Here is a 15679-nt window from a genome sequence, read left to right as displayed (position 1 = left end):
TGTGTGTGTGTGTGTGTGTGTGTGTGTGTGTGTGTGTGTGTGTGCGTGCGTGCGTGCGTGCGTGTGTGTAATTGAGGTATGGTGGTCCACTCTGTCAGTGGAGCTCAAGGCCTTAAGGCTCACACACGCACTAACACACACATACACAAACACCTGTGGCCCCATTCCTAGGAGCTCGCAGACTGACACCCTGTTAGGATGTGATTGCGTGTCTGTGCATGTGTGTGTGTGTGTGTGTGTGTCCTCAGTCCTGTTCCAGACAGAACGGGACCCAGACATTCTGGTTATAAAAGGCCGGCTCCGTATTCAGACACTGACCAGCAGATGTGATCGACCCCCCAGAAATCCACCAATCTTGACCGGGATATTAATAATAACCACAGGTCATTTTATGACAATTTGAATTTTAAATCCTCAGCTCTGGGAAGAAGCTTCTCATTAAATATCTTTTCCCCTTATTTGCCTCAAAGCGCTTTCAATACAATAACCTTACCATTTTAGCGGGAGGAGAAAGCCTTTTCTCAGATTTCCCCGTCTGGGGTTAACAAAAGGGCTCAAACTCCTCCAAACCAAACGTAACCTCATCCAGGTGAAGCCCATTCCATTAACCTCCTCTGTGTCCTCCATGGCCTGGAGACACTGGTCCTGTTCTCAGCTGCCTGCATGTGTGTCACTCACTTCACATGACCAGGGCCTCAAGGCCATTAGCACATACAGGCTTGTCTTTCCCCAGTGTTGAGATCTGAGCACAGGCCGAGTGATCCGACAGGTGTGATGTCAGGTGAGAGAGCTAGCTGGGCTAGGCTAGTAATGACAGCCATATATTCTACTGCGCCGAAGGACAGACAGGCCAGAGAGTGGCAGGCTAGATAACAACAGGCCGTACCCTAACCTGATTGACGGCCTTTACACACCTCACCTCATCCTCTTACACAAAACAAGGCTGAGTCTTCAACTCCTCGGGCAACAAGGCCTCAAACAGACAGAGATGAACGGAGAGAGATAGAGAGAGAGAGAGAGAGAGAGAGAGAGAGAGAGAGAGAGAGAGAGAGAGAGAGAGCAGGCACATAATAGAAACAAAACAGATGACGGGGAGCAAAGAGCTAATATTGTGTGAGCTGTTTTAGAAAGGTTTTAAGTTGCCACATAACAAACATACAGCACCGCAGCATCTAAGATATGTGGAGGATGAGGTCAGCTCACCACAGGACGTTTTCCATCATTTGTCTTGCAAATAAGCATGCGCACGGGCACACACACACACACACACACACACACACACACACACACACACACACACACACACACACACACACACACACACACACACACAGACACACACACACACACACACACACACACACACACACACACACACACACACATACACACACACACACACACACACACACACACTCACAAACACACACACACTCACATACATAAATGACGGCTCCACTAGTAGGCAGTCGAGAACATACCGGTAGATGTATTTCCAGACCAATACACTTGCTATACTTGGGTACTTTTGCGAACACTGAGTATCTCTCAACAGACACAAAGAGTTAATGTTACACTTGCCAAACAGGTCCGAAGCCAGGCCAGGATTCACACAGAGCTTATGAACCCTGTAATGTGTTTTTGAGTTGGTCTAGTGCTGGTCTTAGCGCGCTGTGCTGTGGAGTGTGCGGTCAGAGCCCTCTTACAGATGTGAGTGTCCAGGGCATCAGAGGCAGAGAGCCCCACTCACTCCCTGCTAAAACAAACTGGTCGTTTGGATTCCCAAAAGGGAACGAGGAGGGAGAGAGACGGCAGCGCTTGCGTGCAGGTGCTCACAGAGCTGCTGATTGTTCTCTCTGGAGGAGGAGGGGATATTGGGGAGTAGGGGGAAGCTTTCGGGGGCACACACACATTCTGTAAACATAGCCATACAGGCACACTCGGTCTCTGCCCCCCCACTCTGATCACGTCATCCCCACCCCCCACCCCCACCCCCAACCCCGGTAACCTCTCCTTCGCACCTAGGCTCACTGTCTGCGCCCACCCGCTCTCGCAGCTCTCAGCCGGGCCACCGCACATTCCTCGGGGCAGTGTGAGACAGAGGTCGCCTGGGGATCAAGGGCCGAGCGGAGTCTGAAACAAGACAGCCTGAGACAGGCAGAGGCTGGCCGGGCACACAGAGCAGTTCCGTTTTTAGCCCGGCTGGCTAGGTGCCTCTCATAGACGCACAGAAGCAGACGGTGCCTGATACTCCCGCTAACATAGGCCTACTGTGAGAGTGTGTGTGTGTGTTTGTGTGTGTGTGTGTGTGTGTGTGTGTGTGTGTGTGTGCGTGTGCGTGTGCGTGTGTGTGTTGTGTGTGTGTGTGTGTGTGTGTGTGTGTGTGTGTGTGTGTGTGTGTGGGAGCGTGCGTGCATGGTGGGAGGGCTCACATGTCTTTGTGCTAGTGAAGTGTGCATAATCCAGAAATACGCCACTGTAAATAAGGTTGACTCTATCCTTGCCGATCATTATCTGATGTAAGCCTTTTGTACTGATCTGTGAACTATAGTAGAAAATGATTATCTAATTAGATAGCATTCAGGGAACAAATATACCAGAGCAGACCTCACCTGGAAAAGGGATGTGTCCTCACAATGGCTGGCAATCTGCTGAACGCTCTTTTTGAAGCCAAGCTCTCAACATTGCTTATGATTTCATGCATATGTCAGCCAGAAGCATTACCTCTCTGTGTGGGCCTTAGAATGAACAAAGGCTGGAGTGAAGTGGAGCACTTGGAAGTGGAACGCATGACTGGCAGCCCCTAATGGAGTGAAGAAATCTTGAAGAGATTTCTCACCTGCCAATCACAGTCGAGCTACGAGTCCTAGGACGCAGGATCGACCTGTTCTCATTTCCACAGCAGGTAACACTGCACTGCCACTAATAGTCAACAATCAGGAGAAGATGAGAAAAATGAAGTGGGGCAAGAAGACGGAAATTTGATAAAATATATATATCCTTAATTAGTGTACTGTACAAATAAAGGGGAATACATTTTCAAGGTACTGAAATGGCTCATTTGTTCTCACCCCCAAAATGACTTTTTTTTTTTTCAATTGATTACTCACCCAATGGAGACTTGAATTGATGGATATTTTTTTTTTTTTTTTTAGACAATAATGTGATGACCAGCAGTGGTTCCCTATGCCCTATTGAGACACACAGAGCCTGCTTTGTTCTCTATGGAGGTACGTAGTCTCCTCAATTTATTAGCTTAGGAATACGACAAAAATAAAAAGAAAATGAATTCAAGTCCCCCATGGGGTGAGTAATCAATAGAAAAAACATCACTTTGGGCGTGATCTATCCTTTAATTGCTAAAGTGACATTTATGGAAGGTATATTTGGACAGAACACTCAAAAGGTTGTGTTATTTTTCTTCATTGGTAAACTTTTGATGAAAAGAGGAAACAGTGAGCTGTATTCTTTGCCCCCAAACTCCAGCGTGGTCCTGAGCTCTCAATGGCACTTTGTGTGAGTTTGTTTGTGTTTGAGTGCATTTCGAGGGACAGGGAGACAAGACGGGGCCCTGTCCTCTAGCAAGAGCCCTGTGCAGGGAATCTCCGTAAAAAGGTGAATTCATTAGGGTCTAGAGTGAAAGCAGGAAACCCACGCCCTGACCAGGGCCCGCAGACCCTCTGAGCACACGCACACATGGCCTCAGGAGAAAGAAACGCCTGCCTGCCTACTTCACAATAAAATCTGGAGTATTCATTGAACTGAATTGATTTTTGCAGTACACAGTATCTCTAAAGTCATATCATCAACATGGATATGTCCCATTTCCCATATTCCCTCCTGATTGGCTATACGATTGCCTTCTAAAGTTTGTGTATGCAACGTGACGGTCGGTTATCGCCCGATTAGGGATTCTTACTGGTCAGATCCTCAGTCAGTTTGTGCTCCAGTTTCTCTGGATTCATTGAGGATCTGTGTTTCAGAGGCTGTGCTGGCTTTGTTGACTCAAACATTTTCATGTCAAGGACCCCTAAATTAATATGTGTTTGACCACGGAAGATTTGTGTATAGGGTTAAAGTTGATTAACAGATTTTGATGCATTATTAATTTTGCTGGGGACCCCCTGGAACCCCCTCAACGACCCCCATTTCAGAACCACTGGTGTAGAGACTATACTCAACTTCAAACAACTGTTGGACAAATTGGTGCACTGATGGAGAGTACTTGATTACAATATATCATGAATCATGGGAATGCGATTTGATCAGGCATTTGATCAGAGGTCAGCATGTGTTTACCTGTTGTACTGATATGGATAGCATCCAAACATTCTGCTCATAGTACAGACTGTAGTGATTAGAACGAAAATAGAGGCACATTGAAGGGCCCTTCTCTTTAGGGGAGGACCTCCACCATTGTTTTCCATTATCCTGATCTGCATTTAGCTAAAAGGAGCTTAGAGAGCTCAGGTAATAATCACTTCAATTACAAGAGAATGCACAAGCACTTGAGCTAGTGTTTTTCACACACGTAATTATGGGATTGGAGAAGCAGAAGACTTACCTGTTTGCAACAAGCCGGCTTGGCTGTCTGATATGTTGAAATGCCTCTGGATGTCAAGAAGAACACCTGCAAAAAGGGGGGAGAGAGAGCATTGTTAAATATCATGGTGTCATTAATGACAAATTGCACTTATGGTTTCATAGCCATGGTCAATCCTAGCCAAAGTAGCCATCAATATTTAAACAGTTTGACTTATATTGGAATTAATTGTGGATGGATACTCGTGGCCTCTTATCATTCACTTTGCATCTCTGAGAAGCAATAATCGCTTCTGTGGTCTCTGGCTGACAAACACGGCTAATAAGACTTCAGCTCTTATACTTTTGGTGTCAGGGTTACAGTGGGTGCCTCTGCTCTCACCACAAAGCAACGCTCTTTCATCTAAAACACTGGTTCCCAAATAGTGGGTCAGGAGTCTCAGGACCCATGTGTGGGTCACGGACACATTTTTATGGGTCCCTTAATTTTTTGTTTCCTAGATTTAGTTTTGAATCATTATTATTTCAAAACATTTTCAAAAAACATTCCTCAAAATAAATAATAAAAAAGCAATGAAGCAATGAAGTAATTTCATTAATAGATAAAAGAAAATAAATCTGAAAAAGAGTACACGTTGTGAGCTTGTAGATCTGCACGCACACATGCATGCACGTGTACACACACACACACAACCAACTCCCCCTCCAGCTCTGAAAGCTTTCTCCAGCATCATCTTCCCACCAGCAGATGCAAGCGCCAGCTTTAGGGAACACGACAGTGAACTGCAATGATTGGAATTGGGCTGACGGTGTCAGATGATGCCGTAGGTGTACTGAATTTGTTAGGCGGGTATTTCAGGTGCATCTTTGCCTCGCCACAATAAATTAAACCGTCAATTATGGAGGTGGTCCCTGTCTATTTAAAAAACTTTGAAGTAGAGTTGTTCCTGTTGGTGTAACCCAAGAGCTCTCTTATGTTGGAATGGAGGAAATTCCTCTGAGAAGGTCACACACTGCTCGATGCACTGACAGCTTAATGAGCAACACGGCACTTTGGTCACTGCAGGAAAGTCGAAAGGTATGTGAACAGCTGAACAGTCAAGTCATCACAATATTTGGTTTCCATGCATGTTTACGGCAACGAAAGCACATGAAAGCGGGCTGTGAAACAAGTGATTGTAATGAGACCTTTTTACGTTGTCAAATACATCATAAACGTCCCCATCAGACAGAGACAGCTGAATGATTGAATGATAAGGTTACATTTCTTCATAGCATTCACAGGCTTCCAAACAATTGTGGTAGTCTGTGAACAAGATGCAGTAAAACAATTCTGCTCAGTTTATTCAGATGTACCGTATCTACACACCAGTCTGGATCGAAGGGATGAAAGAGAAGTATCTTTAAGTATCTCCAAATACATACAAATTAAACTGCCTCTCACTCTTACACAGTCAAATGTTATTTATGGGTTATTTATCAATTTGTAACTCTGAGAGTGCACATACGGTACACTCTCAGAGTTAACCTGATTGAAATTGAGTTCAATTAAAAAAGATACATTACATTTTAAATTGATTTCCCTTGTGGTCAGGATGGGAGGTGTTGTGTTATTAACATGAGCTATTGTGTGACAGACTGGCAGGCTGGTCTGATTCATTAGCACAGCTTATGAATACCGTCATTGTCAGGGAGAAACCTTGTATCTCTAATTTTGTACGTGTATGTTTTTTGGTAAACTAAAGCCCTACTTCATCATACAAAAGTAGTGAAAATAGCTGATCTACAAGCGCCTCACGATGAGGTTTTGGACATACAAGGTTTCCACCCGACAACAACGATATGTAACTGCTTCATACCCAACAGCTTGTCTGTTTGCACTTCACCTCTTCTAAACCTTACTACTACTGTACGCTACATTATCTGCCAGTATCATTTTCTCTCCAAAGCATACACTAGAAAACAACACAAGACAAAAATGCAAATTCCCAAGCTTCAACAATAACTTGTGGAATCCTTATCCCCTCATAGTTATAGCTTTGGGAACAGAGGAAGTGACAGCCAAAGTAGTAAAGAATTAAGCCATTCATCCATAGGTCTTAATTCCACCGGATGGCGATTCTTGGGGCTTGCTAACGTTGCACTGTCATCACTAGTTCATTTGTCACCAGAGCAGCGTGGTGGGTTTCAAAGGCAGAGGTGACGTGGGGGGTGGGGGCGGGGACACACTGGACTGTGGCCAGGGAGTCGGAATGTAAGTGAAATTCTGGTCATTCGAAACATGCCACCTGCTGCCATTCTCACACTTCACACAGCAATGTTGGACTAGCACAACATCTGCAACAGTGAGACTGGTTTCTGCCTGATAATGACCTCAGTTAAATGACTCGTACGCTACCTACCACGTAATACGAGTAAAAACACTATTCTTGTGTACCTGTTTGATCCATTATGAAATGAGTAGAGAATGTGAATGACACATCAACTTCCTTATGTGAATACATTCCCACGAATATGGTGGATCTGACGATGACTGCTATTTTTGATCGCTTTTCAAGTCCAGTATGGGATCGTGCAAACAGAGAGATTCTTTACAGGGGCATGTCTTTGAGTAGGTATTGCCATGCCACTTCTACGTTGACAGATGGTAAACAGTACCTTTTCCCTCCGCAACTGCACTCCTTGTTAGCAGGTCCTGTGGCAATTAGAGCGGTATGTACGGTAGTTAAAAGCTCAAGGGATGCAAGATTAGATCTACATTTTGCTCAGGTAAAACCTAGTCCATATGGTTGCATGTGAAGCATGGGGATTATCAAAACAATTACCCTTTTAACCTACTGCAATTTTCATATTTTCACATTTTAGCTGCTTCTCTTCTCTAGGGTGACTTGACGAAGTGAGCAGCTAGGGTCTTAGCGTCTCAGTTTGGTATCAAATTTAGATGTTATTTTGAACGAAGGTTGCAGTTTACTATGAGAAACGTCACAGCTTGTCCGTGTCCGTGTAGACGTGTACACATTTTTCGGGCTATGGGTTTGCCGCTCTGACATAAATGCTCTAATGTCACTGTGATGTCAGGGGAACCACTCTACCAGAATGGGTTTGCCACTTTGACATCACGCTCTGGCTTCACTGTGATGTCACACTAACATAATCCCTTTTATGCCCATTATATGGAGTTCCCTGATGTCATCAATATTAATGATGCCCTGTTAGAGAGATCCCTGTGATGCCAGGGGGAACAATCCCTTTTATGCCCATATATGGAGATATGGGATTGGAGATCCCTGTGATGCCAGGGGAACAAATCCCTTTTATGCCCATAGGCGAGGTCGCTTGTCGCCCTGAGGCATCTTACTAGTTTATCCATTTGTACAAATGTAACCAAAATACCAAATGTGACCAAATTGGGATACATTTGTACAGTCTCTGAGTTAAATTAACATAATTTAGCTGAGTACTTTTTGGCTTATGTATGGATCAGACATGTGAGTTTTCCATTACCGGACGGTCGCCACGACCACACACACAATTACACATACAGACAATAGCTTGTTATACTATTTCTGTCCGCGATGGCTGCGGCAGCGAACTGTTTCACTCTTGTCAAGCCTGTCAAACAGCCACAACAGTGTTCAACACATTGCACTGCAGTGGCTGGGCTCTAATTGGCTGGGCAGAACTGCAGACATACACACACGCTTAGACTACACGCGTGCACATGCACAGCACACACACATACGCTCGCATGCACGGCCCGCTGGGAGGGGGGATTCCTGCACCAGATGGTGGAGCGTCCCTCCTCAACAGAATCAGCATTTGTCTGTCTGTGTGCCACACCCCGTCCCCAATCGCCACACAACTCTACTGTCTGGAGGAGGTTTTATTCAAGCAGACAAATCGTCTTCTTTTTGTGTCTTCGAAGCATGTTGGTTATATATATATATGACAGCTTCCCATTTCTTTGCACAGTCCTTTGCATTATTATTGAACTCTGTGACATCTTTAAAGCTGCGCACAGATTGAGTAATAGAGGGCAGAGAAGGCAGTGCTGCATCGTATGTACAGTATGGTCTGCTTCTCCACATTCACAGGTGGTTGGGCCAGTTTTATAACCCCTGAAACTGAACTCAGTGCAATAAATACCACTGTCTTTATTATTGTAATTAATTACCACTGTTTTTATTATTGTAATAATAGTAATAATGGTAGGTAATAATATTATGTTATGACAAGTAATCTGGTGAAGATCCACTATAGCTCAAAATGTCGTATTTATTGCTTAATAAAAAAGTCTAAACAATAGCTTGTAGTGAGGGTTCTATCATTGAACTATGTTATGACAGAAAAACAAATATGATTTGTTCATAGGAACAAGATGAGCCGAGTGCTTCAGAGGTTTAGCAGCAGGGTGATAACTCTGATTTGTTCATAACTCTCACAGCACTGGCTGAATGTACAAAAATGAGAGAGTAAAGTAACAGCGTATGTGATTTACAGGTGGTTGGCACGGTTCAGGTGCTCTAAGCTGCATTATGATCACTTTATGACACTGCACGATTCCAGTGGGAGGCTGTGCTGCACTGCACAGCGTTTGTTCAGCAGTTTCATCTCCTCCCTCGGGGAGGGCCTTTCGGTTGCACAGCAATCACACTCTGTACCCTTGTCCTCCATTCCATCGCACACTCTAAAATCCTGAGTTTCATTTAAGAGTGACAAAGGGATAAATGGACGATGAGGATCTCACTCTCCCTTTGCTTCATGCCTTTTTACTTTGAGCAATAAAGTGACTATGATTCCTAGTTACGACAGGGTAATTCACAGAAGTGTCTGATGAGGTACGATGGCGGCGGGCCGTATAGCCCACATTGGCACTATAGAGCCAGGGTTTGGTTGCCATGGTAATGTAGTGTTGGTACATACAAAGAGGAAAAAGGTCAAGAGACGGTGAGCAGGAGGAACCCAGCCTCCCAAATCACTGACCTGCCCTCTGTTAATTTCTCCTCCCTTGTCATGGATCTCTGTTCTTTCCTGATGTTTGCCTCTCCACCAGCCTCGGGCGTCTGTTACAATTTCATTACGTTTCTAACAACATGAACCCTAGCGTCCCTATTCTGGGGAGAAGATTCAGTAAAAATAGTAGATCTTTGTGAGCTTTTAGATAGGCTATTTTTGGCAAAAGTATTTAGCGTGGAGGCAAACAAGGAGGGGGCCTAGCATTGATCCATAGGGGTCTCTGGCCAACCAAGTATAATATAGTGTTTTAAGTGGTTTAAATGGTATTAGATAAATAGACACCAGGTTACGGTCACCTGCTAAACTGTTCCTGAATTCGTAGTAGGTTACAACCACAGTATCAGGTGACACAACACTTTGAACTTCTTCCTGGTTCTGTCTTATTGAGCCATCTGCAATTAGCTTCTCACGCCTTAGACCTCAAATGATCTGTGCGCATTATGAAGCATGATTCATTGTTGTACCCAGCAAGAGACATGGGAGTATGGCAGGAATGTGGACCTTCCTGACAGCACACAGGAACACCAACTTACAATACAACGGAAGTCAAACTAATGCACAGACACACAAACCCCAAAACACACCCAGCAGCCTCACACACGCACATCTGAGTGCTTGTGGTTACACAGTAAATGCTTTGTGGGTCACTCCCTCTAACTTTTTAATCCTGCAGTTCATACCTTCATACCTTTACCTACCGTAGAATAAGGGACACATTCAAGGCAATGATAAATAGCAACCCTATATATATACTGACAGTATTTTTCTATCTGTATTAAGATGTTGGTAATGTGACAGAGGCTATGTGTGTGTGTGTGTGTGTGTGTGTGTGTGTGTGTGTGTGTGTGTGTGTGTGTGTGTGTGTGTGTGTGTGTGTGTGTGTGTGTGTGTGCCGCTCATAAAGTCGTCCTTCATGAGCATATATATACTATTCAATGTTGCTTCAGAAATTACTCAATTTGATGACACAAACACAGCATTTAGACAGAATGATGAATGGTGAATGATCTTCCTTCTAAAATGAACAGTACCGGTACCTTCATGTACTCTGGTATACTATTCACACGCAGTATGGGATTTGTACATTTAGACCGATCCAGCAGAAGAAAACTAGAAAAGCCCAGAATAATCATCAAGCATCCAAGTATGCACATTTTATCTACAAGCTCACCACAATGCTTTGTGAGCTTGTAGATCGGTTTTGGCACCTTTTGAAAAACATTTAGGTAAATATCCCTAACCCTAACCCTCTCCAAAATGGGGATCGGCATCAGACCTGAGAATCTGGCCTCAGTTGGGCTTTAAACAACATACAGCCATTGATTACATAACATTTAGTCAACACAGGGCGGTAAAATCTGCCTGAAAACTGTTTGCTGTCCCGCTTTGGTTCCTTGTAAACCATAAAATGTGGGTCTCATTTAGATGATGTTTAAATGAGGATACAGTGTGCTGTTTTGTGAGGCCAGCTTTTTCTGTACTGTGAGTCACACTGTTAGCCTACAGTAGCTCATCTGGGACACACAATGTACACACAAACACACACACACACACACACACACACACACACACACACACACACGCACGCACACACACACACACACACACACACACACACACACACACACACACACACACACACACACATGCGCGTGTGCACACACACACACACACACACACACACACACACACACACACACACACACACACACACACACACACACACACACACTCGTGTACACAGTATACTGTATATGCAAACATATACACGTGTGCAATCATACACTCTCACTCTGTCACATTAGGGGGGACAGACTTCATATCCAAATTCCCACCAGAGACACATGGATCTCCAGCCCCTTGGTTCTATTTCTGCTCATTGAAACTAGGCTAAGAGGAAGGAGAGAATAGCGGTCCAATTTAGAAGGGAGGGGTGTAATGAGAGAGAGAGAGAGAGAGAGAAGGAGAGAGAGAGAGAGAGAGGGGAAAACAATTTGAAGCAGAGAAATAGGTGGCTCCATTGGTCAGGCAAGGCTGGATTCCTTTTGTGAAACACAGCCAATGTTTCCATTGTGTGCACAGAACACTGTAAGATCCGGAATCTGAGAGAGTACAAATGGAACGGGCCCATCTATACTATAATTTTGCGAATGTCTGAGTGAGTGTCTGTCTGTCTGTCACAGCGTTTCTCCTCGGTGGCTGGAGCAATTGATCTGAAATCGCATCACCATTAGCATATGAACACACCTAACATAACTGTGAAGCCCGTTTGTCACTTTCACAAATCGTATACTGTATATTAGCATTTTTATGGTGTATCTACTATCTATTCTGCATCTAGCATGAGGCACATCTATTCTGCATCTAGCATGAGGCAACATGTTTAACCAGCTCTCTCTGTGTGTGTGTGTGTGTGTGTGTGTGTGTGTGTGTGTGTGTGTGTGCAGGCAGGCGGGTGTGTGCGCAGGCGGGTGGGCGGGTGGGCGGGGGGGGGGGGGGGCCGGGTTAGCCATTAAACGAAACGGGTATTTCTTACATTGATGCTCCTACATATTATCATGCAAGCACCAGTTAAAGTTACTTTCCATCCCATAACCCACACACTGCACATCATTTTGGAGCTCATATCTTTGAACGGGTAAGGGCTAGTTTGGTTAAATTATCACTATGGATGTAATGTGTATGTGTCTTGGTGAGAGGACGTGTGTGTCTGTGTGTTCCCCTTTCCCCTGGTTTCACTGTTGTTGCTGCTGCTGCTGCATGCGTGTGCGTGCAGCCGTGCACGTATGTGTGTGTGTATTTCAGTAAGTGAGTGAGCTGTAGATGGAAGTCATTCACCCTGGCCAGTGTATGTCGGGCCGCGGTGAACCGCTCTGCTGATGTTGCCAAATCCTTCCACTGTGATTCCTGTAAAGGGGGGATCCCTTTCTACGTGTCCCCAGATCCACTGTACACACTGGACTTCACGCAGAGAGAGCGAGACAGAAGGAACAAGGTTCCCCCTTAAGAATCAGTGTGTCCTTAGGGAGTCTCTCGCACTCCTAAAAGACACTTGGACGCGAGGGTGTGAGGAGAAGAGAGGGGTGGCGAGAAGTAGAGAGTACAAGGGAACGTTGGCTATATAGGAGAGTGGCTTAGAGACGGCAGCAAGGAGAGAGTTGACCACAAATATGCCCGACTGCGGCCGGCGGGCTCCTGACCGACTGCTCTCCTCCCTGCCATGCGGCTCCAACGGGCGGGGGACACTTTTTCCATCCCACTTCCTCTCCCCGGCCCGCCACACAGAGGAAACGCTCTGCAGATGTGTCTGAGAAACAGCGTGGGACCGCCTGTACGGCAAAGCTCAAAAGTGTGTTCAAGAGGTGAACTCCCTCTGAAAGACTGCATGCGATTGTGCATGTAATGTGTGTGTGTGTTGTGTGTGTGTGTGTGTGTGTGTGTGTGTGTGTGTGTGTGTGTGTGCGTGCGTGCGTGCGTGCGTGCGTGCGTGCGCGGGCGCGTGCGTGTGTACCGGTATGTGCGTGTGTATGTGCGTTTGGATGAAACTTCAAATTTGACTTCAAAACCACAAAATCATTTATTTTCAGCCCTGTCTAGTAAATATGATCTCATCTACGCCTTGCTGAGGAAGCTGTTTAGGTTCAGAAGCTCTATGCGACCAAAAGAGCAGCTAATGTGTGACTTTAGTCAAGTTGATTAAGTACAGCAATATATCCCTCACACAGCAGGGCTAGCAGCTGAATCATAGATCCTTGTGGATATGCTGTATGTCTTTATCTGTCTGTGTGTGCGTGCGTGTGTGTGGGGGGACGGTGACAGATTGCTCTGATAAAACTGTGAGGGAAAGAGATGAGATTTGGCATGCTTTTCACTCTAATCTAAAAAATTTGACTGGTACACCCAAATTGGAGCTGAATCAAGTTCAACTTTTGAAGCTTTCCCAACCCTAACATTTTGTTTTGATCCTTGATTAAAATACAATCTTCTCCTACTTGTCTGGTACTAATCAAAAGCTTGAATTCTGCTCGAGTGCTCTGTCCCAGCCAATAGGTGCTAAATATTTGATGACAGTGGAGAAGATGTGTAATGTAGCATTCATGGAGCAGACTATACCGATGGATCATCCATTATAGATACAGTAGGGGGCCAGCACAGTCTGCTCATGTGAGATAATGCATTAGATGTATTGGAAAGAAATGCAGTGAAGTGAGGCGAATGTATGTGAGATGAGAGGAGATGAGCTAAGGCTCGCCGACTGGCTCCTTGGTGGGATGCTAGTGAGATGCCGTGGTCCTCACCCTCATCTGTATGGAATAGTGAGATGCCGTGGTCCTCACCCTCATCTGTATGGAACAGCCAAATGATGCCGTGGTCCTCACCCTCATCTGTATGAATAGCCAAATGCATCTGAACCCAACCTTGAGCTCCAGGTCATGGTGCAGCGCTGTTTACTTTACTGTTCTGCACTCGTGTAAAGTAACTAAGTAGATTTACTTAAGTACTGTACTTAAGTACAATTTTTAGGTATTTGTACTTTACTCGAGTATTTCCAATTTCCAATACATTTACCACTCCAAATATTGTACTCCACTATATTTATTTGAAAACTTTAGTTACTAATTGCAGTTATAAATTTTAATAGGCTATTACAAAACATACATTAACTAACCACTTTAGCCCTATTTTATACCTTGGATATTTGAAAATAGACCATTTACAAGCGCAACAACGCATGGCATCGTGACGCGTTGTGAGCTTGTAGATCTGCTATTTTCAAACATGTTGTACTTTTACTTTTGGTACTTTAAGTAAACGTTGATGCCAACACTGTCATACTTATACTCAAGCACATTTTACGTGTAAGGGCACAGTCACATAAAAAGTATGGCTGGCGGCTGATAAACTCTTTTTGTGCTCAGCCGACCAGCGGATTCTCACAATAACCAATGACAACCACTTGTCACTTCGTGAGTTTTGGGGCAGTCCACCTTCAACTCACCCGATTGGACAGAGGGGAAAAACAGTGCTTCAAGCATAAACGCAAGGTCTGCGCGGCACGCTGAAAGCTGTATCAATACTACATTGCAGTATTGATACTTTTACTTAAGTAATTAGGGCCTCAGGGCGACAAGCGACCATGATGTCAGAGCGACAAACCCATAGACCGTAAAAATGTGTACATGTCTACACAGACGGACACGGACAAGCTGTGACGTTTCTCATAGAAAACTGCAACCTTCGGTTGCAATAAATGTGAGTACTTTTTCCACCACTGCTGTTATGGAATGGAGCCACGTTAACCAGAGTGAATGGCTGTGGGTATCCACACTGGATCTATATGAGATCTCAGTATTGTCTCCCTTAAAAGCCATAAACAAAACAAATCAAAACAAATCAAATCCAATCCTGCAGTTCAGTTGCTCAATCTCCATCTGTTATTCGTCTTTCGTGCTTTGTTTGATAACAAAGTATCAAAGACGAATAAAAGAGTCATCGTGGAAGATGGGTTTTGCAGATTCCATGTAGAATCCTGCAGATATTGGTCAGCAGAGAGAAACAATTTATACTGACTCAAACGTCCCTTATACTCATTACGGAGTGTTTTAAGAATTGTGGTGTTACCCTGTACCTTGCAGTAACCCTGAAGTGTTTAAGAGGAACGCATACACAAACACATCTTTCTGTGTTCCGCCTAATTAGGAAGAATAGCGTTATGTCAGCGCTGAGACTCTGTCTAATGAGTAAGCCAAAAGCCAGGAGTGAGGAGTGCAATTACGAGTGTGTGTGTGTGTGTGTGTGTGTGTGTGTGTGTGTGTGTGTGTGCGCGTGCGTGCGTGTGTGTGTGTGTGTGTGTGTGTGTGTGTGTGTGTGTGTGTGTGTATGCGTGCGTGTGTGCGTGTCTGTGCGAGCAAGAGAGAGAGAGAGAGAGAGAGAGAGAGAGACAGACAGACAGAGAGAGAGATAGAGAGAGAGAGAGCTCAAAACACAAAGCGCATGCGTCAGGGTGAGTGTATTTACATGCACACAAATACACATGTGCACATAGTACACAGCTGGTGACAGCAAAGAAAAATCCCATCGGTAATCCCCAATGCTTTTTGGGGAATGGAGGATTAAATTC

General features: G+C 44.7%; 1 protein-coding gene across 1 annotated transcript in view; it reads right to left on the bottom strand.

Moving 5' to 3' along the window:
* Positions 1-15679, bottom strand: part of spns2 (SPNS lysolipid transporter 2, sphingosine-1-phosphate) — a 74432-nt gene that overhangs the window by 46271 nt on the left and 12482 nt on the right. Inside the window, exon 2 of the mRNA XM_080748584.1 lies at positions 4565-4630. Within this exon, the coding sequence (XP_080604710.1) occupies positions 4565-4630 (66 nt within the window). The remainder of the gene's footprint in view (positions 1-4564; positions 4631-15679) is intronic.

Source organism: Nannobrachium achirus, assembly GCF_963921795.1.
Source record: "Nannobrachium achirus genome assembly, chromosome: 19".
Taxonomy (NCBI): Eukaryota; Metazoa; Chordata; class Actinopteri; order Myctophiformes; family Myctophidae; genus Nannobrachium; species Nannobrachium achirus.
The sequence above is the reverse complement of the archived record's forward strand: the minus strand, read 5'-3'. Positions and strand labels throughout refer to the sequence as shown.